General features: G+C 50.1%; 2 protein-coding genes across 10 annotated transcripts in view; both read right to left on the reverse strand.

Moving 5' to 3' along the window:
- The window catches only part of SLC7A9 (solute carrier family 7 member 9), a 29172-nt gene extending 19857 nt beyond the window's left edge, over positions 1-9315 (reverse strand). The window contains exons 1-7 of one of the 2 annotated variants that reach the window (XM_008987688.5): positions 9237-9315; positions 8070-8181; positions 5046-5193; positions 4535-4777; positions 2936-3061; positions 2594-2693; positions 867-911 (exon numbers count right to left, since the gene is read on the reverse strand). In XM_008987688.5, coding sequence (XP_008985936.1) covers positions 867-911; positions 2594-2693; positions 2936-3061; positions 4535-4777; positions 5046-5193; positions 8070-8156 — 749 coding nt within the window. In that variant the 5' untranslated portion in view covers positions 8157-8181; positions 9237-9315. Of the gene's footprint in view, positions 1-866; positions 912-2593; positions 2694-2935; positions 3062-4534; positions 4778-5045; positions 5194-8069; positions 8242-9236 lie in introns of those variants that run through there. The other variant, XM_078362115.1, reaches the window with a different exon arrangement.
- Positions 9316-14041: 4726 nt separating this feature from the next.
- Positions 14042-24525, reverse strand: part of CEP89 (centrosomal protein 89) — a 70626-nt gene continuing 60142 nt past the window's right edge. For 3 of the 8 annotated variants that reach the window (XM_078362113.1, XM_078362112.1, XM_078362114.1), the window contains 3 exons: positions 21284-21373; positions 19256-19443; positions 15403-18622 (listed from right to left, as the gene is read on the reverse strand). In XM_078362113.1, coding sequence (XP_078218239.1) covers positions 18382-18622; positions 19256-19443; positions 21284-21373 — 519 coding nt within the window. In that variant the 3' untranslated portion in view covers positions 15403-18381. Of the gene's footprint in view, positions 14391-15402; positions 18623-19255; positions 19444-21283; positions 21374-24525 lie in introns of those variants that run through there. The other 5 variants (XM_035287045.3, XM_035287044.3, XR_008478656.2 and 2 more) reach the window with 4 other exon arrangements.

Genomic DNA, 24525 nt, shown 5'->3' on the forward strand with positions numbered 1-24525 from the left:
ACCCATGGTCAGACGAGAGCCTCCCGTGGGAGACAAACACCCTCCCTGAGGCCATCCTAGGGAGAAGATTCGTAGGCAGCAGCACCCAGCAGGAACAGGAGACATTTTCAAATGAGAATGCTGCCTCTGACTCCAGAGCAGTTCACATGGAACTGTTTATAAAGCAAAAAAAGCCAGAGATAAAGGAAGACCAAACTCTTCCTCTCCTTAGCAGCCACTGCTCTGCCCCAAACCAAACCAAACTCTAAGCATGCACAGTGAGCTCATAAGAAACCAATCGAGGCATGGTGGCTCACGCCTACAATCCCAGCACTTTGGGAGGCGGAGACGGGTGGATCACGAGGTCAAGAGATGGAGACCATCCTGGTCAACAAGGTGAAACCCCGTCTCTACTAAAAATACAAAAATTAGCTGGGCATGGTGGTGTGCACCTGTAGTCCCAGCTACTCAGAAGGCTGAGGCAGGAGAAATGCTTGAACCCAGAAGGCGGAGGTTGCGGTGAGCCGAGATCGCGCCATTGCACTCCAGTCTGGGTAACAACAGCGAAACTCCAGCTCAAAAAAAAAAAAGAAAAGAAACCCATCAATGGCTGGGCGTAGTGGCTCACACCTGAGAGGCCGAGACAGAAGAATCTCCTGAGGCCAGGAGTTCAGGACCAGCCTGGCCAACATGGCAAAGTCCCATCTCTACTAAAAAAAAAATAAATTAGTGAGCAAGACTCCATCTCAAAAAAAGAAAAAGAAAAAAGAAATCATTCACTGTTGGGAAGGGTATCATGGAATAACCAGGGAAACAGCTCCAGCCTTCACCAAGAGAAGAGAAATCAGCCTGCCCTGCCTCGTCCCCTGCGCTGACTCAACTGTTACCTGTAAGGGTTTTGCAGTTCTTCTGTGATGTAATTCAGCTGATTCCTGGAAGGAAGAAACAAGCATGACATGGCTTGATTTTATTTTTCTATTATGAACCCACAATAATAAACGTTGGCCTCATTTAAGATTATGTGCCAGAGAGAAAATTCTCCTGCAGGAATTCCAGGTGCATTTTTTTCCAGGTGAATTGCCCTGGCAGTGGTGGGGCCTGGGGCCCTACCCAGAGCAACACATCTGTCAGCTGGTTGAGTCTTTGCCCTCCTTGGGAATCACACAGATTTGGAAGAATAATCAGGAGTAGTGAGTCCCCAAGGTGCCTGGAAAAAATGGAATATTCTTTGAGAAGCAAATGAAATCTAGAAATGCTCTGGAGGAGAGAAGGACCAGTGTCATAGACTGTCATGCTTCTCCCTTAAAGGACAAAAATGCCAGCACTTTGGGAGGCCGAGGCGGGCAGGTGACTCAAAGTTGGGAGTTCGAGACCAGCTGGGCCAACATGGTGAAACCTCATCTCTAAGAAAAATACAAAAATTAGCAGTGCAAGGTGGCAGGTGTCTGTAATCCCAGTTACTCAGGAGGCCGAGTCAGGAGAATTGCTTGAACCTGGGGGGATGGAGGTTGCAGTGAGCCGAGATCATGCCACTATGTTCCAGCCTGGGTGACAGAGTGAGACTCCATCTCTAAAAAGGACAAAAATAATCTCACCCACTAAACCATATAAATATATAAAATCTGTATGATCTTGTTTGTAGGACAGCCCCCCAAACCGTCAGTTCAGAGAGGCTCCCAAACCTAATGATTTTCAGGGTTAAATAGAAGTGCTATTGAGTATTCTTTGTTTAATCAATAGCCTGGGGCTGGGAGTGGTGGCTCACACCTGTAATCCCAGCACTTTGGGAGGCCGAGGAGAGAGGATTGCTTGAGTGCAGGAGTTTGAGACCGGCTTGGGCAACAGAGAGAAACTCTGTCTCTACAAAACAAAAATAAAAAAATCATCTGGGTGTGGTAGCTCCTATCTGTGGTCCCAGTACTCAGGAGGCTGAGGCGGGAAGCTGGCTTCAGCTCAGGAGTTCAAGGCTGCAGTGAGCTGTGGTCATGCTGTTTCACTGCAGCCTGGGTGACCAAGTGACAGCCTGTCTCTAAAAAAAAAAGCTGGGCGTGGTAGCTCACACCTGTAATCCCAGCATTTTGGGAGGCCAAGGCAGGTGGATCATGAGGTCAGAAGTTCAAGGCCAGCTGGGCCAATATGGTGAAACCCTGTCTCTACTAATAATACAAAAATTAGCTGGACATGGTGGCAGGCGCCTGTAATCCTAGCTACTTGGGAGGCTAAAGCAGGAGAATCACTTGAACCCAAGAGGCGGAGGATGCAGTGAGCCAAGACTGTGCCACTGCACTCCAGCCTGGGCAACAGAGTGAGACTCGGTCTCAAAACAAAACACAACAGAAAACCCAAGCTTGGGCCCGGGCTGCCTCTAATTCAGCTGAGCTTGTGTTGGCCTGGTGAGGTTTCTACACAGAGCACTCTGGCTGACTGAGAAGGTGTCTCTGGGAATAAAGCCTAGAGGTTGTCACATGCTTCACAAAAAAGAAATGTGAGGGTGAATGTCAGAGTCACACCAAACGCTAGAAAGGGGAACTCATTGCTTTCCATGACGGCTGGAGGTAAAGTTGCCTGGAGAATCCCACCCACCCCAGACTCGGGACATCCCAGGATGCCTCACCATCCATCGTAGGCCCAGAGTCCATTGTAAAACGCCAGACTGATGGCTCCCGCAGACAGCTGGGTGCCCTCGAAAGAATTCTCAAAATTCTTTGTGTTTCCTGTAATGAAGTCAGACAGTGAACAGCAGGTGTCAGCCAGCCAGATCTTGAGTGCACCTCCACGTGAAGACGGGCATGATGGTGACCCCAGCTTATTAAACACTCTCTGAAACTAAGGATCCCTCCCACTGAGTTCCTGCCATGCTTCCTTGGAGATGGGTTTGTGGGGCAAGGCTGGTCCCGCTCCCAGTGGAAGGGGTTCTGGTACGTGCCCGTGCAGGGCCCATCCTCCTGTAGGTCACCTTGGGCCAGGAGCACGAGGCCACTGATGATGATGATGGCCACGATCACCAGCTTGGCCGCGGTGAAGATGTTCTGGACATAGCTTCCCAGCCGCACGCTCAGTGAGTTCACCGTCGTGATGAATACTGGAAGGGTGGGGGCAGTTTCTGCATTTATGGTTTTCAACAAAGCCCTGGAGAGAGTCTCCTTACTTTTATATACTTTGTAACTTTTTACTTTTATTTTTTTAGATAGAGTCTCACTCTGTCACCCGGGCTAGAGAGCAGTGGCACGATCTCAGTAATCTCTGCCTCCCAGGTTCAAGTGATTCTCCTGCCTCAGACTCCTGAGTAGCTATTATGACAGGTGCATGCCACCATAACCAGCTGATTTTTGTATTTTTAGTAGAGTTTGCCTGGAGCTTCCAGCAGGGAGGTGCAGCTACTCGTATACGCTTGACCAAAAGCTGGTCCTCCTCTGTTGGGGATGCTTGTCCTCTTCGACTGAGCACGCGGCTTCGGGAGGGATGCATGTGGAGTGGTGAGGGAGGAAGGGGACACCAGCCTAGCCAGCCAGATCAGCCAAATCAACCCTGGCGATCAATGGGGTGACAGGTGTCCCTGCCAGATCGCCCTCACATCCAATTGTTGTAATTTTATGTTTATTTATTTAGAGATGGAGTCTCACTCTGTTGTCCAGGCTGGAGTGCAATGGCACGGTATCGGCTCACCACAACCTCTGCCTCCTGGGTATCAAGCAGTTCTCTGGCCTCAGTCTCCTGAGTAGCTGGGAATACAGGCACATGCCACCCCACCTGGCTAATTTTTGTATTTTTAGTAGAAACCGGGTTTTGCCATGTTGGCCAGGCTGGTCTCGAACTCCTAATCTTAAGTTAGCCACCCACCTTGGCATCCCAAAGTGCTGGCATTACAGGCATGAGCCACCATGCCCAACCTCTTTTATTTTTTGAGACAAGGTCCAAGGTTCAAGCCATCCCCCCGCCTCAGCCTCCCAAGTAGCTGGAACACCCGCACATGTCACCACACCCAGCTGATGTTTTTATTTTTTTGTAGAGGCAAGGGTTTCACTAGGTTGACCAGGCTGGTCTCAAACTCTTGGCCTCAAGGAATCCTCCCACCTCAGCCTCCCAAAGTGGTGAGATTCCAAGTATGAGGCACCGCCTGCGGCCCACCCCTGCTCCCCTACAAGCTACCACATTTATCTCCCAAATCCCAAGAGGAAAGATCCCAATATGGGAGCTTAAGGACCTTTAAAATGCACCTGGAGATGACCTTTGCAATCCAGCTGGGCTGCCTCAGCCAGCAAAAAGTTATCATGGCATGGTAGGCAGCCTCCGGAGTAGCTAGGATTACAGGCACCTGCCACCATGCCAGAGAAGGAGCCGGGCCCTGAGCCCAGGCTCTGCCCTTCAGGACAGCTTGCGGCCCCCCTCTCTGTAGCCCCCACGGGCCTGGGGGTCCCAAGTGTGCGGCACCCACAGGTACAGCAAAGGCTGATGCCAGGCCCTGCCTGGGCTTGCACCAGAGACTCTAGCTCACTAGTGGGGAGCTGAGGGCACCAGGTCTTTTCGAACCCCCACCCTGGGCTCGGGTACTCACAGATGGCGGCAGCAGCCAGGCATTTCACAACAATTTCAGGAGGCTTGCAGGCTGGGTAGAAGGGCGCACACACATACTGGGAGAAGCTGAGGCAGATGATGGCGAAGGACGAGGGCTTCATGACGATCAGGCTGGCCCAGGAGAAGAGGTAGGCGGGGATGGGCCCGTAGGCCTCCATCAGGTAGGGGTACTCACCCCCAGACTTGGTGATCATCGTGCCAAGCTCTGCATAGCACAGGGCACCTGGAACACAGAGAGGAAGGGCCCACAGGCCCCTCATGAGGCACTGCCCCCACCCCAGGGAACCTTCCTCCCCCTGGGGGCTGTGTTCTTATGGAGGGCCACTGTGGTGTGCCCTTGCCAGACCGCCCTGAGCTCCAGGCTGGACATTCAGACCAGCCTGATTTACACCTGTTTGCCACACAGGCGCCGAGAGGGACCCCAGCAGGGCGAGGGCTGGCACAGATAGCGCCTGCCTAGTGTGCCCCACCAGGGAGCCACGTCTCTTTACCCAGCGTCGCGAGGACCCCGCAAGTCGCCCATATGATGAGGCAGGGCCCCACGGCTTCCGTGTTGCTGAGCACAGACTTGGGGGAGATGAAGATCCCAGAGCCGATGGTGGTGCCCACGATGATGGAGATGCCACTGATGAGGCCCAGCTGGGTGTGGAGGAAGGGAGAGGGCATTAGTGCCACGCCCAGGTCTAGCCCAGAAGTCCAGGTGCCGCCCCCCTCCGAAGGGCCAGGGCAGGCCCAGCCAAAGCTCATGCCCCAGGCGCTCCCAGCCTGGGTGGCTGCTGTGGCAGCACCAGGACACTGCTCCCGGGGCTTCGCTCACATTAACTCCATGAATTCTCATGACGGCCCCGTGAGCTGGCCACGCTGTAGCACCCGCATGGTACAGAGCAGGACGCTGAGGCACAGAAAGGTTAGAAGGCTGCTAGAACCCACCCACGTTCCGCCCCTAACCATGATCCTGTGCTCTCAATGGAAAGGCCGACTTGGCAACGGCTCACCAATGAGAAAGGTCCTCGGGAAACGCCTCTGCTCTGGGCAAATGAGAAAGGAGTTTGCCACCAAAGCAGAGGGAGTCAGGGCCTGGAATCCTGGCCAGAGGCGCCGTGCAGAGTGAGCAACGGCGGCCTCCCAGAAACAGAAAAATCGTGGGGACTCTGAACTTTCTGTGGTGCCATTTTATCTTATTTTTGTTTGTTTATTTAGAGTCAGGGTCTCTGTCGCCCAGGCTGGAGCTGTGCAATCATAGTTCACGGCAGCCTCAAATTCCTGGCCTCAAACAATCCTCCCAGCTCAGCCTCCCAAAGTGCTGGGACTGCAGGCGTGAGTCACTGTGCCTGGCCCTGTGCCATTTGCTAGGATATGAGCTTTCTCAGAACAGAACCCAGCTCAGAGAGACATCAGATGGTTCCATTCCTGTGACGTTCAAGAACAGGTGACTCTAATCGACAGTGCTATAATTTCAGGGCCGGGTTCCTGCCTAGAAAGGGGCAGGAGGGGGCTTTCTGGGGTGGCACATCTCTCAAAACCCATCAAACTCAGCACTAAAGATCTGCACATTTCAGCCAGGTGTGGTGGCTCATGCCTGTAATCCCAATACTTTGGGAGGCCAAGGCAGGCGCTTTACCTGAGGTCCGGAGTTTAAGACCAGCCTGGCCAATATGGTAAAACCCCATCTCTACTAATACAAAAATCAGCCAGACATATTGGCGCACACCTGTAATCCCAGCTACTTAGGAGGCTGAGGCAGGAGAATCACTTGAACCTGGGAGGTGGAGGTTGCGTTGAGCCACTCACTACACCTGAGTGACAGAACGAGACTGTCTCAAAAAGCACTGCACATTTTACTGTATATAAATTACACACCAATCAACAACAAGGGGAAGAAAAAAGCCCAACTGAGGCCCTACTCATAACACCTGTCCTCAGAAGTGGCCCCGGCCAGATCTCCAGAGCCTGAAGTTTCCAGCACCTGTGTTCACCTGGGAAGAGGCTGGGCTTGGAGTCAGATCGAAGGGGATGAGGGGCTCCCAGCTGCAGGCTGTCACCCTGGGGACTCTGCACACACAAGCAGGATCCCTGGGGTGCAGCATCAGCTTTCAGGGACAGGGCGCACTTCCAGGGCAGGGAGGGACGGGCTCAGCCCTCCTCCTCGTCTTAGCCCTGCCCAGGGCCGGCAGTTTGGCTCCGGAATCCTCCCTCCCTTCTGCTGAGGTTCTGATCTGGGTGAGGTCTGCATTCACCCTGAAGTTGCCTGCCTGAGAGGTAGACCTAGCTCAGTTTTCCGTTTTTAGACTCGTCTCGCTCTGTCGCCCAGGCTTGGAGTGCAGTGGCACGATCATGACTCACTGTAGGCTAACCTCCTGGGATCAAGCAATCCTCCCACCTCAGGCTCCCAGTAGTGCTAAGGTTACAGGGGTGTGCAGCCACACCTGGTCCCAGCTCAGAAAACACATCTGGGGATTTCTCAGCTGTGATCTGAGGCGCTTGCTGGGATCTAGCCTAAGACTGGCAGAGAGGCAGGAGGCTGCAGCCCGTCATCTACCTCCTGGTGACCGTAGCCCCAGGCCAAGCCATTTAGGCCATGCCAGCCCCCGGTCAAGCCCTAAAGCCTTGGTGCTGTCCCTCCTCCATCCCCTCTGCTGCAGGGCCCGGGGGCTCTCAGAGGCCCCGCCCAGACCGCTGCTCTGGAAGCAGAAGCTGTCCTGAGCTCGCCCGCGGCTGCCTTTCCTCATCCTGGGAGCCCGAAGCCCTCCTGCGCCTCCATGCTGAGTACCTGCTGCTCCCAACTGCCTGGGCCTGGCGTGGTGTGCTGTGTCCAGCTCCCTTCTGCCTTCACCCCAGCCCCAAGGCTCCCTTTCCCTCCAGGTCCAGGGCCAGCCCCAGCTGCTCACTGCAGCCCAACTCAGGGTAGCCGTCCCTGCTAGACGCCTGTAAGACAGAGCAGGCTCTGCTGGGGGCAATACTTCCCATCACTACAGCCATTCAGACATAAGAGGGACAGGTATTTCGAGGGGACCCAACCATCAGAACGCTCTCTGGCTAGGCACAGTGACTCACACCTGTAATCCCAGCACTTTGGGAGCCCAAGGTAGGAGGGTCACTTGAGCCCGAGAGTTCCAGACCAGCCTGGGCGACATAAAGAGCCTGACTCCACAGAAAAAAAAAATTCTGTAAGTTAAAAATTTGGCAGTGCCTTTGTAGTCCCCAGCTACTCAGGAGGCTGGGGCAGGAGGATCGCTTAAACCCGGGAGGTGGAGGGTGTAGTGAGCTGAGATCGCACCACTGCACTCCAACCTTGTTGACAGAGCAAGACGCCATCTCAAAAAAAAAAAAAAAAAAAAAAAAGAACATGCAGAGTTCCCTGGGAAGAGGGAAAGAGGTAAGTCCAGAGATTGTCCCCTTAAAGATGTACTTTACAAATTAAAGAGCACCTCTTCTGCCCTGTCACTACAGATCAGCAGGGACTTCACTGCCTGTGCCCCTCGTTCAGATGCCCGCCCCACCAGAGACCGCCCTACCTCCTTTTGGAGACTGGTGGTCTTGGGCTCTTGGCTCTGGATCGACTTCTCATCCTCTCTCCGCTTTCTCAGGCCGGTCTCCCCCATGTTTCCTCCTGCTGGTTCTAGGAGACTGCAAGGAGGGCACACAGTTGAATCTTGGTTCAGCAGAAGGGCAAGTGTGGCCTGGACTAGGGAAGCTGGCTCCAAAGCAGTGTTGGTTATTGCTGCAGGTGGGCGTTGGTGCCAGCCCGCAGGGCTCATGCGCTGGGCCCCAGAGTCAAAGTCAGTCATTCATGTCATCCAGGCAAGGGAACACAGCTCCCTGCTACTCTCCAAAGCTCAGCTGCTTGCTTAGCTCTCTTCCAGTCAGGCCCCGGGAGCCTCCTGGCCCATGTGCCTGTGCCTTGAAAGTCATTCTACCTCTGTGGTCCAATTTCATTTTTTTTCAAAAGTAAAAAGAAATATTTAACAACATCCTGGGCTGGGCGCAGTGGCTCATGCCTGTAATCCCAGCACTTTGGAAGGCTGAGGTGGACGGATCACTTGAGCCCAGGAATTCAAGACCAGTCTGGCCAACATGGCAAAACCCGTCGATACTAAAAATACAAAACAAAACATTAGCTGGGTGTGGTGGCGGGTGCCTGTAATCCCAGCTACTCAGGAAGAATAGCTGAGAATAAGGCAGGAGAATTGCTTGAACCAGGAGGCAGAGGCTGCAGTGAGCTGAGATCGTGCCACTGCACTCCAGCCTGGGTGACAGAGCGAGACTCTGTCATACAAAAAATTTAAATATCATGGAATGTATTTATCAGAATCAAGTCTAGGAAAGGAAAGTTTGTCTTATAATTCCTTCCCAAGATTAAAGGCACCCCATACATTACAGATCACAATACAGGTACTTTTTCTTTCTACTTTTAAAATGTTTACAATATTTTTTGTAAAGATGGGGTCTTGCTATGTTGCCCAGGCTGGCCTCCAACTCCTGGACTCAAGCAGTCCTCTCACCTCAGCCTCCAGGTACTTTTTCATTGAGTGATGAAAGGAATGAAAAAATTGCCAAGGAAACCCTGTTTCAGACTGAATTAGGAGATAACCACGCACCACTGTACCCTCTCTCTCAATAAATTCTCTGTCCAGGCGCTGGCCAGGAGAGCCATGAACCTTCCTGTCACCCATTGACCTTACCTTCCTCCGTGACCCTGCAGAGCCGGAGGAGCCGCGGCCCAGCTGACCACCTGTCCCTGCACGGTCCAGCCCTAGGAATGGCCATGTCTTATGCCCAGGAGTGGAGGAAGTCAAGAAGGTACAGAGGTCGATAAGGGTAATTATTAAACACTTTTTTTTTAAGCAATGAAGCATAGATGCGCCACATAAAAAGGGGAGGGTCAGACAGATCAATTTCTCTCTGAAACCATTTTTGTTTTGTTCATTTGTGTCTAGGTCAGGTTATTTTTTAAAACCAGATGGTCCCAAATCATCTACATGTTTTACCCAAAGATAAAATAAATTATGCCTTCTTTTGTCTTTGGGAATCAGAGGAGATAAACTTTGGAACCAATTCTCTAATTGCCTTAATAGGCTGTATTTAAAACTCAAGTCAGGCAGTGCAAATAGGAACTGCTGTATGTGCCCGTAACTCTGCTGTTGGTCAGTTTCCACCCTGCCCAGGAATTTCCCCCAGCCCTGGGCCTGCCACTGGATGAGCAGGTGAGAGTGGCTGAACCTTTCCCACTCACCTTTACCAGTGACAGGGCTTCACCATTTGGAACCACAAGCAGTCCTGAGGCAACAGGCCCCTGCGTCCTCCCTGCAGCTGTGGCCAAAAGCCAGTCAGGTCTGGCTGTGGTACTGTTCACGTAGCCATGTCATGGCTCATCAGACACAAGGGACACAACACCTTGCCCGTCAGGGAAATGGAGGCCTACAGGGGAGACAGGAAACACAAGGCCAGGGAGCTCCAGTCCCCATCCAGGGCTGCCAGGGATCTCTCCAAGAGGGAGCAGAAGTTCTCCCCACGCTGCTATCGGACCTAGGCTCAGGCAGCAGCCTCAGGGGTCAGTGCTAAGCCCTGTCAGATAGGGAAGGAAGCTCCTTATGAGACAAGCAGGACAACCTGGCACAGCCTAAGCACTGTGTCTAAAGCATCGTGGCTGTCATCTTCAGCCAAAACTGGTAGCTTTGCCTTTGGGCAAACTTAACTGCATCCCAGATATTGGATGGAACCTAACTAAGGCCAGGGATGGAAGAAACTGGGCCAGTCTCTGGGGGTCAGTTTGGGGCAAGCAGAGCGGAGAGAGGGACAGGTTTCTCTAAAGGCCATCTGTACAACACAGGGACCCTTAGTGTTCCAGAGGCAGGGTCCTGATTTAGAAGTTTGTCACCTCCCATCTTGGGAGGGCCCAGCCTGTTCACCTGCCCACCATGCCCGGAGCCTTGAGTAGACAGCCTGGAGAATAGAAGCCAGGGGCTGTCACCCCAGACAGAACCTGCCCAGGGATTGCTGGGGTCACTCCTCCTACCGCTGCGGCACTCATCATGGCACCCAGCACATCCATGTCTGCAGTCTACCCTGCGTCAAAAGTGCCCCAGCGGACAGTGGTCTCCGCTGGGGCCAGACAGCCCTGCAAACTCACCCACTACCTACAAGGGCTAGGCTGCTCTGCCAGGATCAGCCTCTGTATCTGCAAAGCAGGGCTAGCAACGGGCGCCCCCTCATGGAACACGTTGAACTTGCGCATTCCGTGGATGTCCAGGCCCTGGTCTTCCTGAGCCTCTGCCAATGGCTGGATGTGAGGGTCTTTGGTTAAGTCAGAAACCTCCACTTCAGTTCATTTTGGGTCCACAGTGAGTGTTTCTGAAGGCTGTTTCTTTTTTTTTCTATAATTTCTTTTGAAGGCTGTTTCTTAAAGCTGTCTTTTTCACCCCAGTCCCCACCTCTCCCTCCTTGAATACACATTCAAGTAATTTTCATAAGTGTCTTCTCGTGGAAAATACTGAGGATTTGATCTAAAAAGCAAAATCTTCCCCAGTTCTTAAAGACGGTTGGTTCATTGTGCATCCAGCGCTTCTATCATGTGGCTGAAGTTTCACCTCCCTGCTGTCTATTCTTTTTTTTGAGATGGAGTCTCACTCTGTCACCCAGGCTGGAGTACAGTGGTGCAATCTCGGCGCACTGCAGCCTCCACTTCCTGGGTTTAAGCAATTCTTCCTGTCTTGGCCTCCTGAGTAGCTCAGATTACAGGCATACCCCACCACATCCAGCTAATTTTTATATTTTTAGTAGAGATGGGGTTTCACCGTATTGGCCAGGTTGGTCTCGAACTCCTGACCTCAAGTGATCCACCTGCCTTGGCCTCCCAAAATGCAAATCCTACTGTGATTTTTACCATTTTATTTATTTATTTTTTGAGACTGAGTCTCACTCTGTCACCCAGGCTGGAGTGCAGTGTCATGATCTCAGCTCGTTGCAACCTCCACCTCCCAGGTTCAAGTGATTCTCCTGCCTCAGCCTCCCGAGTAGCTGGGATTACAGGTGTGTGACACCACACCCAGCAAATTTTTGTATTTTTAGTAGAGATGGGATTTCACCATGTTAGCCAGGCTGGTCTTGAACTCCTGACCTCAAGTGATCCACCCGCCTTGGCCTCCCAAAGTGCAAATCCTGATTGCAACAATGCTTGCAGTTTGAAGACATTCACAGCAACTGAATTTTATCTTATATTTGGTGCATATTTTGTTTCAGTTGGGGAGGGGAAAATCCTACCCTCCACCCTGCTGGATTCTTTGATGGGGCTTCGAATTCAGACTAACGGGAGGGAAACTTTCAGTTATGTGTATATGCAACAGAGTCACACGAAGCAAGAGACCTCAAGAAAGGCCGGATGACTAAAGCCTATATAACATCCTGAGCTATGTAAGGATTAGGGGCTTGGGGCTTCCCAGGCTGTTGGAGACTGATAATGGGGTGGGAAGGGAAGGAAATGCGTGGTGAAAGGTCATCTGGTTGTGCAAATATAAGTCTCTCAGGTAATAAACATTGTCTCTTCCTGGTAGATACTTGTACTCATGTAAATTTCCTTCATGACATACATTTCTTTTGCAAAGGGCAGCTTTTCAGAGCTACACCTGTTGTGTCTGCAGTTTCTTAGAATAACCAACTCAACATATTCCAAAGAAGTATATTTTGGGGTGACATATATGTGGTCTTCTATAATCATATTTTGGTGGTTTTATGTCCTGACCCAGCATTTCCTTCTGTGGTGGTTTGTGTTTAAGACAGGGCCGCTCGCTCCCAGGCTAGAGTGCAATGGCATGATCATGGCTCACTGCAGCCTTCACCTCCTGGGCTCAAGGGATCCTCCCATTTCAGCCTCTCAAAGTGCTGAGATTACAGGCATGAACCATAGCATCTGGTCTCCTGTGATGGTTTTAAAGACGTCTTTAATCCCATAGTGTCAACCCATTTCTGCACAGCCTCTGGGATGCCCAGTTGGGCGCTGTGTTCTCTGATTCACTGTCCTCATGACAGAGGCAGGGTCTTGGGCAAACATTCAGGCAGAGGCTGTATCTTCCTTCACTACTGAAAGCTTGTTCCAGACCTGCCTTCAAGTTTTCAGACTTTCTCCTATTCATTCAGTTCACTCAGTCTTATATTCCTTCCTACTGCTGCTGACAGTAGTATTTGGGGATTTGGAGGGGGACACAAAAGACAGGTATAAGTGGCATATGACCACAGATAGAAGTCGTGCTCCCTTACCTCCTGAATTCCAACCAGAAGAATTTGTGATGAATCAGTGGCGTTCAAAGGCTTTCAATGTCAGGGACGTACTAACAATAAAACAATTAGCAGGGAAAGCAAAAACATAATTTCAAAACTCTTATCTAGGAACAATCTATATATATCCAACAACTATTGGAAAGTACAATTCTGCCTTCGAACTTTGCCCATCATTTTTGTGTGTTCCAAGTAAAATGGTTTTACAGAAGATTACCTGCTTGCGGAAGCCAGCGCGGTCGCAGCGTGCCGTCAGAACACCACTTCCCATCCTGCTCCCTTCCCCACCGACCTCATCACTGTCCCTGGTCACCTCCCCTTTTCTCAACCATGGTGGCCACACGTGATGAAAAAGCTGTGTTTGCTGCTGAGGTTGGGGAAAGAGGGTTCTGTGTCATCAAAGATCTTTAATAAAGAGCTACTATGTTTTGGGCTGGGAACTGTGGCTCACACCTATAATCTCAGCACTTCGGAAGGCTGAGACAGAGGGACTGCTTGAGGTCAGGAGTTTGAGACCAGCCTGGGCAACAGAGCGAGCCCCTGTCTTTACAAGAAAAAAAATTTCAAATATTAGCCAGGCATAGTGGTGTACACCCATAGTCCCAGATACTCTCAGGAGGCTGAGATGGGACGACTGCTTGAGTCCAGGAGTTCAAGGCTGCAGTGAGCTACGATCATGCCACTGGACTCCAGTCTGGGTGACAGGTTGAGACTCTAATGTAGGGAGTTACCATTTTTTGTAATCTTGTTTCTGTCTGCCCAGTATCCACAACTTGGGGGAACTGTCCCTTATGGGGGACACTGGTGGGCTACCAATCAAAGGACCTCACTTCTCTGGCCACACAGGAGTACTCAGGACATTAGCTCAGCCAAGAGGCCATTGTCTCCCAGGATTTGCTATCTAAGTGAAGCACAGGGTAGGCTAACAGTGTTCAACTACTGAGAATCACCCTCGGCAACAGCTACTCTGGCTTCTGTCCTTCTCAAAACGCGGTGGGAACCACCCAGTGTACATTTCCAAAATATTTCCTTCTTTCCCTTAACATTGGGCAGTATAATTTCTGTTGCTTGCAAACCAGCCCTGGTATGCTACATATACTACACACAAACCCCTCACTTTCAAAGAATTATTCTTAAATAAAATACTCAGGACCCTCCTGACCAGGGGAAATAGATGCTTGAGGCTCCTGATGACTCTAGGTGGCAATGCTCTCACCTCGGTGCACTCTTCCTCTCTCATCTATATCCACTGTAGAGTGCTGACACACAGGTGGATGGGGAACAAGGGGATGGGGGCCCAGAGCACCCAGCACAGATGCGGGGAGCCAGCCTGGGTCCTCAGTAGCAGGTGGCTTGCCCAGTTCCAGGAAGCAGCCTCATGCACTCTGTAGGTTTGAGGTCTCCTTAGCCCAGCCTGGGTCCTCAGTAGCAGGTGGCTTGCCCAGTTCCAGGAAGCAGCCTCATGCACTCTGTAGGTTTGAGGTCTCCTTAGCCCAGCCTGGGTCCTCACTATCTCTGTTCTGTTGTTTGTAGACACTGGGCCTGCAAAGCAGTCCAGCAGGGTCCTGCAGGGGAATACCAAGTATAAAAGCCGCCCTTCTCCTTTCCCTCCAGCACCCTCCCACCCAGCCCACCCCCAGTCAAAAATGAGGAAAAGAGATGAGTCTGAGGCTGGGCACGGTGGCTGATGCCTGCAGTCCCAGTACTTTGGGAGGCCGAGGTGGACGGATCACTTGAGGTCAGGAGTTCAAGGCCAGCCTGGCTGACATGGTGAAACTTTGTCTCTACTAAAAATAAAAAGATTAGCCGGGTGTGGTGGCACGTGCCTGTATTCCCAGCTATTCAGGAGGCTGAGATGGGAGAATTGCTTGAACCTAGGAGGTGGAGGTTATAGTGAGCTGAGATCACACCACTGCACTCCAGCCTGGGTAACACAGCAAGACTCCATCTCAATTTAAAAAAAAAAAAAAAAAAAAAAAAGAGCCAAGCCTAGGAGGCTGGAAGAGCAGCAGGTTTCCCACCCAGCTTAGGGGCTATGGACTCACACCTCAAGAAAATCACGAGGCCTGACCAGCTGCACCCATCCCTCTCCCTCTCCTGGCTGCAGCCACTCCCGACCCCAGCCCACCTGTGACCCGGCAGAGGTGCTACAAACCTGGCCACACTGAGCCCTTCCCATGCCACCCAGCCCCTCCCAGCTGTGTTTTGAGTGGACGATGTTTCCTGTCTTGAGAATTCAGGTATCAGCCCAGCTGCATCCTAAGAGGCTCAGCCTTCTGCTGTGGGATCTGCATCCAGCTCAAGTCCTCCCTGCTGGAAGGGCTGCCTGGAACCAGGGAGGGCTCTCCTAAGCCACCCACACTGGCAACTGTGCCTTTCACTTGCGCTGATGATACAGGTGGGGGAGGGGGTGAGGCGCAGTGACAACTATGCTCCAGGGGCCAAATGTTCGGCTACCCTTTGCCTTAAATCTCCTTCTCAACAGTTATTGGTAACACCATCAAGTGTTGATGCGGACGTGGAGCAATCAGAACTCGAGCAGAGCTTGGTGGTGAGAAAATAAAATGACACAAGCACTCAGGAAGCAGGCCTGGCTATTTCTTTTTCAAGTGTGTAACAAAATTCACCGTTGTCACTGTTTTCCAGCATACGGTTCAGTGACATTAAGTGCATTAAGGACAGCTCTCACGACAGACTCACACCCACCCCTGTGCCCCAGCCTGCTTTGTCCACTGTCTCCATTTCCCCAGGGCGTTTACTTATTTTATTATTATTTTGAGACAGGGTCTCACCTGGTTGCCCAGGCTGCAGTACAGTAGCACAATCATAACTCACTGCAGCATCAATTTTGCAGGCTCAAGTGATCCTCCCACCTCAGCCTCCTGAGTAGCTGAAATCACAGGCACCACCACCATGCCCAGGGCTGCTTTTCAATAAAGGCAAAGGCAGCAAGGCTCACTCGAGTGCCAAAGTTACTCGAGTAACTTTGGTTACTTTCACCTTGACCAGGAATTTTCCAGTGCCGTATGAAACCTCACCAGGACCAGGAAAGAGAAGGGTTCCCTGATCAGACTGGACACTTGTGGGTGGAAGGAGGAGCCCCTCCCAGCAGGCCCAGCTCTCCTCGATGCAGTCTGGCCTCATTTCCTGCCCAACCTCCGGCTAAACCCCTTCCTGCTGCTCTGAGTCCCTGCTGTGCTCCCTGGGGTCCTCTCCACCCTCCGGCAGCTCCTGAAACCCTGTCCATTCCGCAAGGGCTGAGGCGTACCAGTTCCTCCCAGAACTACCCCATTGCCTCTGTCCTCTCCTGGAACCTCACAAGTGCCCTGCCCTGCTTGGCATCCTGGACTTGTGGCTTCTCTGCCCATTTCCTATGGGACCCAGCAGGACGCTGGGCAGAAACTCAGGTCTGTGGGACGCCTGCCCTTGCCCTGGCCAGGAGTCCCCACACTTGCAAAGCACGTTTGCGCTGTGTGAAAAACTTAAAGCAGAAATGTAAGAACAAAAGTGGACACTTCTTAAAAGAAGAAAATGTTTGAATAAAAGGCAGAAAGACAGGGATATCAACAGTGGTTCTCTAGGTCACGATGGTGGCAGCAGCATTCCTGCTGACCAGCACCCCTGCCCTGCACAGCCACGCTGGGCTGCTGCCGCCTGTCAACCTGTCTACAAGGGGCTGCAGAGTGACCGTAAGTGCCTCTGAAATAGCATCAGTTATTTGTTGGGTCACCTCCTAGGGAGATGATACAGTTTTTAATCACGGTGAGTCTTTCTACTGCTTGTAAAATAAAATAAAATTATAATGATTTAACTGTTGAACAAGCTTATAGAGTCATAAAAGAACTACAACTTTCTATCTCAACCTTCTGTTTTTTGGCAATCAAAGATCACATGTGGAACTTCTGCAGGTGACCGAGAACCAGTGCTGGGGCCTCCTTCACACCTGAAACAAGGCAGGACTTCACCGTGAGGAGCTCTGAAAAGGAGATGCTGCAGGGTGCCACCCCTGAGTCCCACAGTTAGGGTCCTTTGTAGCCCAGTGTCCCCAAGTCCCTCCAGCATGCCTGGGACTGAATGGTCCTGAGTGGCTGCGGTAATTTTCCTGAGGAGGTGGCACTCGTCTAACACACACAGGACAGAACCATGGACCCCTAGTATGTTTCTTGGTGGCGGCAGTGAGGCAGGAACTCTATCTTAGCTAGAAGCCAGGGCTCTCATTACATGGGTGGGGAGCTGTGTGGCTCCAGAATAAATTACCTTCCCAGACCAGGTGCGGTGGCTCATACCTATAATCCCAACACTTTGGGATGCCCAGGCAGGAGAATTTCTTGAGGCTAGAAGCCTGAGACCAGCTTGGGCAACACAGCTCCTGACCTCTGGTGATCTGCCCACCTCAGCCACCATGCCCGGCCTAGAAAAAATTTCGACTTTGGTTACTTTCACCTTGGCGCCCCCGCCATGCCTGGCTATTTTTCTATTTTTAGTAGTAATTTTGTAAAAAATTTTTTTTACAAAATTAGCAAGGCATGTTAGTGCATGCCTGTCATCCCACCTACTCAGGAGGCTGAGGTGGGAGGACCACTTGAGCCTGGGAGGTCAAGGCTGTGGTAACTGCACCACTGCACTCCAGCCTGGGTAACAGTGAGACCCGTCTCAAAACAAGCAAAAATACCAACTAAACAAAAGGGAATAAAGTACCTGGTCAAGAGGATGGAGAAGGGTTGGGGGAGAGGGCAGAAAAGGTATGTACGATTTAGAGAGCATGAACAGGAGCACCTTGGTTTTTACCAAACAAGAAAAGACCCCACCGCTCATGCACAGCTATCATCCGGCCACTGCCACAGCCTGGCTCCTCCAGTGACACTTCCCCAACCAAAACTCGAATGAGGGCTCCGCTGCCCACTCCATCCCTCCAGGGCTTCACAGCTGCCGATCCAGGAGATGGTCTAGGAGCTGGAAGGCAGTCATGCTCAAGAGGCCACCTACTCACCAGAGCAGTAGGTGTCACAGAGCTCCTCTCAGTGACAATGCAGCCAGCGAACATGCCTTGGCTTCAACACATTTCAGCGGCACGTTATTAAAATAAAGCACAATAAGCCAGGTGCAGCGGCTCACACATGTCATCCCAGCACTTTGGGAGGCCAAGGCAGGAGGATGGCTTGAGGCCAGGAGTTCAAGACCAGCCTGGGCAACATAGCAAGACCTCATCTTAACAAAAAGGAAAAAAAATTAGCTGGGCTTGGTGGTGCATACCTGAGATCCCAGCGACTCAGGAGGCCGAGGCAGAAGGATCTCAAGGGTGTTTGAGGCTGCAGCGAGCTCTGACTGCACCACTGTACTGCAGCCTGGGCAGAAGAGTGAGACCCTAAGTCCAGAAAAAATAAAAATAAAAAAATTTTAAAAATAAGGCAAAATGTTATCAATGGATTAAACTCTGAGACCATTTATTTCTTCCTTGACCTGTGGTGCTCAGTGGGTTTACATGCCTCCGGCTGCCACCCTGAGACGTCCTCCAGGGAAGGCCTGCATGAGGCGGACCCATCAGGCCAGCGGAGCCTACACCATGGGCTCCCGCAGACTCTGGCAGGCGGGGGCAAGAGTCTTCAGGTCGCAGGAACTGACATTGCAGCCATCCAGCAGGTCAGCCTGAGTGATGCCATTGAGGCTGGGGTCTGCCAGAGCTCTGGGGTTCTCCCGCACGCCTGTCCTCGTGAGTGTGTCCTGGAGAAGTTCTCTGATTCTTCGGTTTTCCCTGAAGGTGGATTCCCAAATAACTTCAAGTTCACCTTCCATTTCTCTGAGGGAAATAAGTTTAAAATTGCACAATTAAAAAAAAAAATAAGTATGGAGCCCGTGTGAATCCCAAAGTAGCAAGAACTCGAAACAGAAGAACGCTAACGGCAGAGAACAGAGCCCTCGGTGCCCGAGTTCTGGAGCCAGGGCTCTGTGTGGAATGAAGCGGTGGGGGCCCTGGGAATGGGAGCAGCAGGAAGGCAGAGGCTGCGAGGGCTTTTCTCTTCCTGCTACGTTCTGCCCTAGACTTTGGCGTCAGTGTAAACCCCTGCGTTCTCTCAAGAATGAAATTGGGCATGTCGAATAAGGAACTGCAGGGCTGACCTCGGACAGCCAGATGCTCTAGCACGATGGCCTGGGCTCAGGTGAGGAAGGCAGTTAGAGGTGTGCATTGATTCCAGAAGTCCAACAAGATGAATTTTTAAAAGAATAAAGAAAACGAGGAGCAAATAAAACTCAAGACCCAAAAACCAAACAAAACAAAAACTTAAGACCAGTATTACATTCAGGTAAGAGTAAAATGTAAAAACAAAATTAAACTGTGGAGCAAATAAAACAGGCGCCGAGGGTTTTAGCAGAACCCTCGATCAAACATGCCAACCTCCCCACGGGCCGTGGCACAGGGCAGGTGCCCCACCTGTTCTGCTGCAGCGCCTGGTCCAGCACCTCCTGCTTGTCCTTCAGCACCTGGTGCAGGTACCGCATCTCCTGCCGGTACTGGGCTGTCTTGCCGGCGAAGTCCTCCTGCTGCTCTAGCAGACGGTGACTGATGTCCCCCAGCTTCACTGCTGCCTGCTTCTTGTAGCCCTGGTCGGGGGAAGGACTCTGTGAGGGAGGGGATGCTGCCAGGCCAGGGTGGATGGTGCTTCCTGGCTGCGTTCCCTGTCCACTCCTTGCATGTCAGAGCCTTTTAAATCTGCTAACCCCAGAAAAGTTTGAGCTGGCTGGGTAAATCAGGATCATAAAAGTATAAAAAGTGATAAAATAATTTCAGGTACAATAAAACCAAAGTTTAATGTATATGAAGCCTGGTTCTTTGTATGCTAAAAATAAATGAAAACATAAAATATCACCATCGGGCGTAGTGGTTCACGCTTGTAATCCCAGCACTTTGAGAGGCTGAGTCAGGTGGTCACTTGAGGTCAGGAGTTCGAGACCAGCCTGGCCAACATGGTGAAAGTCAGTCTCTACTAAAAATACAAAAATTAGCCAGGCATAGTGGCACATGCCTGTAGTCTCAGCTACTTTTGAGGCAGAAGTGGGAGGATTGTTTGAACCCGGGAGGCGGAGGCTGCAGTGAGTGTGATCGCATCACTGCACTCCAGCCTGGGTGACACAGTGAGACCCTGTCTCAGAAAAACAAAACAAAACAAAAAAACACTATCACAGAACAAACTGGATGTTCTTGCTAATTCATCCACAACTGTATTTTGTCCAGGACAACTTTTATCCCTGCATCAACTGGTAACCTAAGAACTAACGCTGATACTGGTCAGCACTGTTTCATCTTGACAAGAAGCCTCACCTAAGAATACAACGAGGGCTGCCACTCTGCCGTCAGACAGACAGCTGAGATGAAAGCCCGTCATTCACTTTCCTTCTTTCATTTTTACCGTATAGTACTTAAGGTTCTGAATTGTCCTGTGAGCATTTCTCAAATTATTGTCACAGAGAACCTGCCATGTACTTCCATAGGCTCATTTTTTATTTATTATTATTATTTTTTTTTTTTTTTGAGATGGAGTTTCGCTCGTTACCCAGGCTGGAGTGCAATGGTGCGATCTCGGCTCACCGCAACCCCTGCCTCCTGGGTTCAGGCAATTCTCCTGCCTCAGCCTCCCGAGTAGCTGGGACGACAGTCACGCACCACCATGCCCAGCTAATTTTTTTGTATTTTTAGTAGAGACGGGGTTTCACCATGTTGACCAGGATGGCCTCGATCTCTTGACCTCATGATCCACCTGCCTCGGCCTCCCAAAGTGCTGGGTTTACAGGCGTGAACCACCGCGCCCAGCCAGGCTCAGTTTTTGTAAGAAACTCTGACATTCAGTTTATACATCCTCTCTAACCCAAGAATGGTTGAGTGCAGATTTTACACTTCTACGTGAAATCACTTTTTGTTTTCTGATTTTGCTTATTAATTTCTGGTTTTCATATTGTGATCAACAAATGCTGGCTGGGCACTGTGGCTCACGCCTGTACTCCCAGCAGCCTCAGCTCACTGCAGCCTCAAACTCCTGGGCTCAGTGGATCCTCCCCCATCAGGCTACTGAGAAGCTGAGACTACAGGCAAATACCACTATGCCTGGCTAACTTTTTAAATTTTTTTGTAGAGACTGGGGTCTTGCTATGTTATCCAGACTGGTCTCAAACTCCTGACCTCAAACAGTCTTCCTGCCTGGGCCTCCAGAGTCACTAAGATTATAGCATGAGCCGCTATGCCTGGCTTCGTATCTTTTTTCTTAAACAGCTGTGCAGTATTTTATTGTGTCGATGAACCAAAGTTTACTGAATGAGGTGAGAGGTGCTATTCTGCCAGCAAAATCTTATAATACTTTTACTCTGTGGACTACTAGTGACGCACGTGCAAAAATGTGTCATTTTCTTAAACACAAAAATCCACACCATTTGAAAATGGAATCCCCAAGGCCAAATAACTACTCACCTTGACTTTTTCCTCCAACTTTCCCAGGCGAATGTTGCTTTTCATGACTTTGTTGAGCACTCCATGCTTCTCACTTTCTAAACATTTCGCCTGAGGAGAAAGGTGATAAGCGGACTCTCAGTTTTACAGAAAAACGGAAGTAACAAACAATATTTTGCAAAGAGTATTACTGCTCACAAGTCATCTCCATTCAACAACCTGTCCTGCCTCCACCCCTCCCAGCCCACCATGTGAGGGCCTGGGCCTCAGGCAAACAGATGGGAATTGGCAGGAGCAGGGCATGTGGGGTGCCCTGCTGGGCACAAAGAGAAGAATCCCAGCCCTATAGACCAGGGGAATGGAGGAGCCTGCAAACATTTCCAGAACGCATCTTTACTCTTATGGAATCTATCTATCTTTCAATTACATCCAAGGAATAAGTGCCAAAATGCCAGTCAACTCGTAACTTGACTCATTTGAACAACTTCAAAAGTAAAGATAATGTAATATGAACACACAATGCTGTTTCTCCAAGCCATACATGAAAGGCAATACATCCAGAAGGAATAACGTCATTTGAAGCCAAATGATTTAGACTAATCTCCAGGTTGGAGATGACCTGCTAGATTCTACAGATTAACTATTTCAGATGCTAAAATAAGTAAAGGTGAGCATTCTTTCCAAGGTGGGCTAGTGGTGACTAGTTTGACTTTCCAGAAGGAAAGATAAGTCACAGAGAAATTGCTCCAGTTCACATGGAAAATTCACCCTAGAAGCAGGACTTTGGAAAAAGATCTCAGGCTGGAAAAAGATCTCAGGCTGGAAAAAGATCTCAGGCTGGACTTGCTTGCGCGTGTCTGTGATCCCAGCTATTCGAGAGGCTGAGGCACAAGAAGAGCTTGAACTCAGGAGGTGGAGCTTGCAGTTAGCCGAGATCGCGTCACTGCACCCCAGCCTGGGTGACACAGTGAGACTCTTTCTCAAAAACAACAACCACAACAAAAAACAAAAACAATCTCAGTTATCTATCTGACTATTGTGTCTCCCACAAAAATGTGATAAATGCAAGATGGTGCAGTCATATTTGGGGAAAGTGAAAGGGATTTGTAGCCAGAGGTCCTCAGCAGAAACTTCCCAAGGCAGAGTGGAGTCCTCCCACTGCTGGTGTATGTACAGGGTGGGGTGTGGGCTCTCACAGGTTCTGGAGACCAGGACAGGGTAGGGCTAGAGTACATGACTCAGTCCTGGGATAGGGTAGAGACTGGCAGAGCAGCCAGTACCACCCCTGGGCCTAGTGAGAGGGGCTAGTCTAGGCATTCCCAGGGTCAAGGGGCCTGCAAAGCTGTGGGGATTTGTCCACCCCATGCCTGGCTACATAGGACCGAGTGCTCTTCCCAGATGTCCTGGCAGCTGCTATGCATCTCCCTGCATGAACAACAATGTCTGCACGGACACAGGAGTCCCTGGTGATGGGTGGAGCCAGCATGGATGAAAGCAGCTCTCTCACACCCTACATTTCCGATTTGACTCTGAGGGGCCTGAGGATTCTAAACTAGACAGCCAGGCCATTATCAAGGTCAAGGCAGGAGGAGGGAACATGTTTTACTATCAGTTCATTGGCTCAGTGGGTAACGAACTGTTAGTAAAACATTGGTGCCTGCATGCAACACCCATGGGCTCATGACAGTTGTGCTTGGCTCACCCCTCCAAGAGGACTGGTCCACTTGGAGTCCCATCCCCAGCAAAGCCTCACCACAGCCTCTACTAACAACTGCAGACTAAACCACTGAGGAAATCACAGACACCACTGACACTGTTTACAGTTGAGGGAATCATATGGAGACATGTATGCATACATCCAGAATCAAAGCTAATGTGGCTTAGCCAACCAACACTGTAGGTACATGTATAGGAAAAGGCTTCCCCTATGAAAGCCAGTACAAAAAAATTAGAAGTGACTGTTACACTTGATTTGCAGAGATCAATGAAAGGACATAAGAAAAAGCAAGGCAATATGACACCTCCAAAGGAACATAACTCTCCAACAACAGATTCCAACAACAACAGAAAGAAATTTATAAAATGCCTGAAAAAGAATGAAAAATAATGATATTTAAAGAAGCTCAGTGAAATACAAGAGAACCCAAATAAATACTATAAAGAAATCAGAAAAGCAATTCAGGATATAAATGAAGAATTCACCAAAGAGATAGATATAAAAAAGAACTAAACAGAAATCCTGGGACTGAAGAATTCAATGAATATAATAAAAAATACAACTGAGAGCTTCAACAACAGACTAGATCAAGCAGGAGAAAGAATTTCTTCTGCTTTTGAAATAGTGAGATATAAAAGAGAGAGAGAGAGAGACAGAAAGAGAGAGGGAGACAGAGAGGGAGAGAGAGAGACAGAGAGAAAAGGAGCAAAAGAAAGAGAACAGAATTTTTTTAAAATGAAGCATGCCTTCTGGTATTCCAAGGGGTGAAAAGAAGTTTAATGGCATAAAAAAACCTATTCAACAAAATAATAATTGAAAACTTTCCAAGTATAGCAAGAGATTTAGAAATCCAGATATAGGAAACTCAGATTGCCAAAAATGTCTTCTCCCCATGATATTATAGTCAAACTGTCAAAAGTCAAATACAGAATTCTAATTACATATATGTGTGTATGTGTCTGTGTGTCTAGTTACATATAAGAAACTCCCATAAGACTAACAGCATATTTCTTCTTCTTTTTTTTTGAGATGGAGTCTTGCTCTGTTGCCCAGGCTAGAGTGCAGTGGCATGATCTCAGCTCCCTGTAGCCTCCGACTCCCAGGTTCAAGCAATTCTCTAGCCTCAGCTCCCCCAAGCAGTTGGGGTTATAGGCATGCGCCACCACACCCGGCTAATTTTTGCCTTTTAGTGGATACAGGGTTTCACCACGTTGGCCGTGCTGGTCCTGAACTCTTGACCTCAGGTGATCCGCCTGCCTCAGCCTCCCAAAGTGCTGAGCCACTGTGCCCAGCTTATAGTGTCTTTCTCAGAAGAAACCTTACAGGCCAGAAGAGAATGGGATGATATATTCAAAGGGCTGAAAGAAAAACAAACCTGTCAACCAGCCAAGAATACTATATCCAGCAAAGTTATCCTTCATAAATGAAGAAAGAATAAAGACAGATAAGCAAACACTGAGGGAATCTGTCACCACTACACCCATCCTACATGAAATGCTTAAGGGAGTCCTATACTTGAAATTGAAAGAACAATATCTACTATCAT

This window comes from Callithrix jacchus, chromosome 22, assembly GCF_049354715.1.
Source record: "Callithrix jacchus isolate 240 chromosome 22, calJac240_pri, whole genome shotgun sequence".
NCBI classification, from domain to species: domain Eukaryota; kingdom Metazoa; phylum Chordata; class Mammalia; order Primates; family Cebidae; genus Callithrix; species Callithrix jacchus.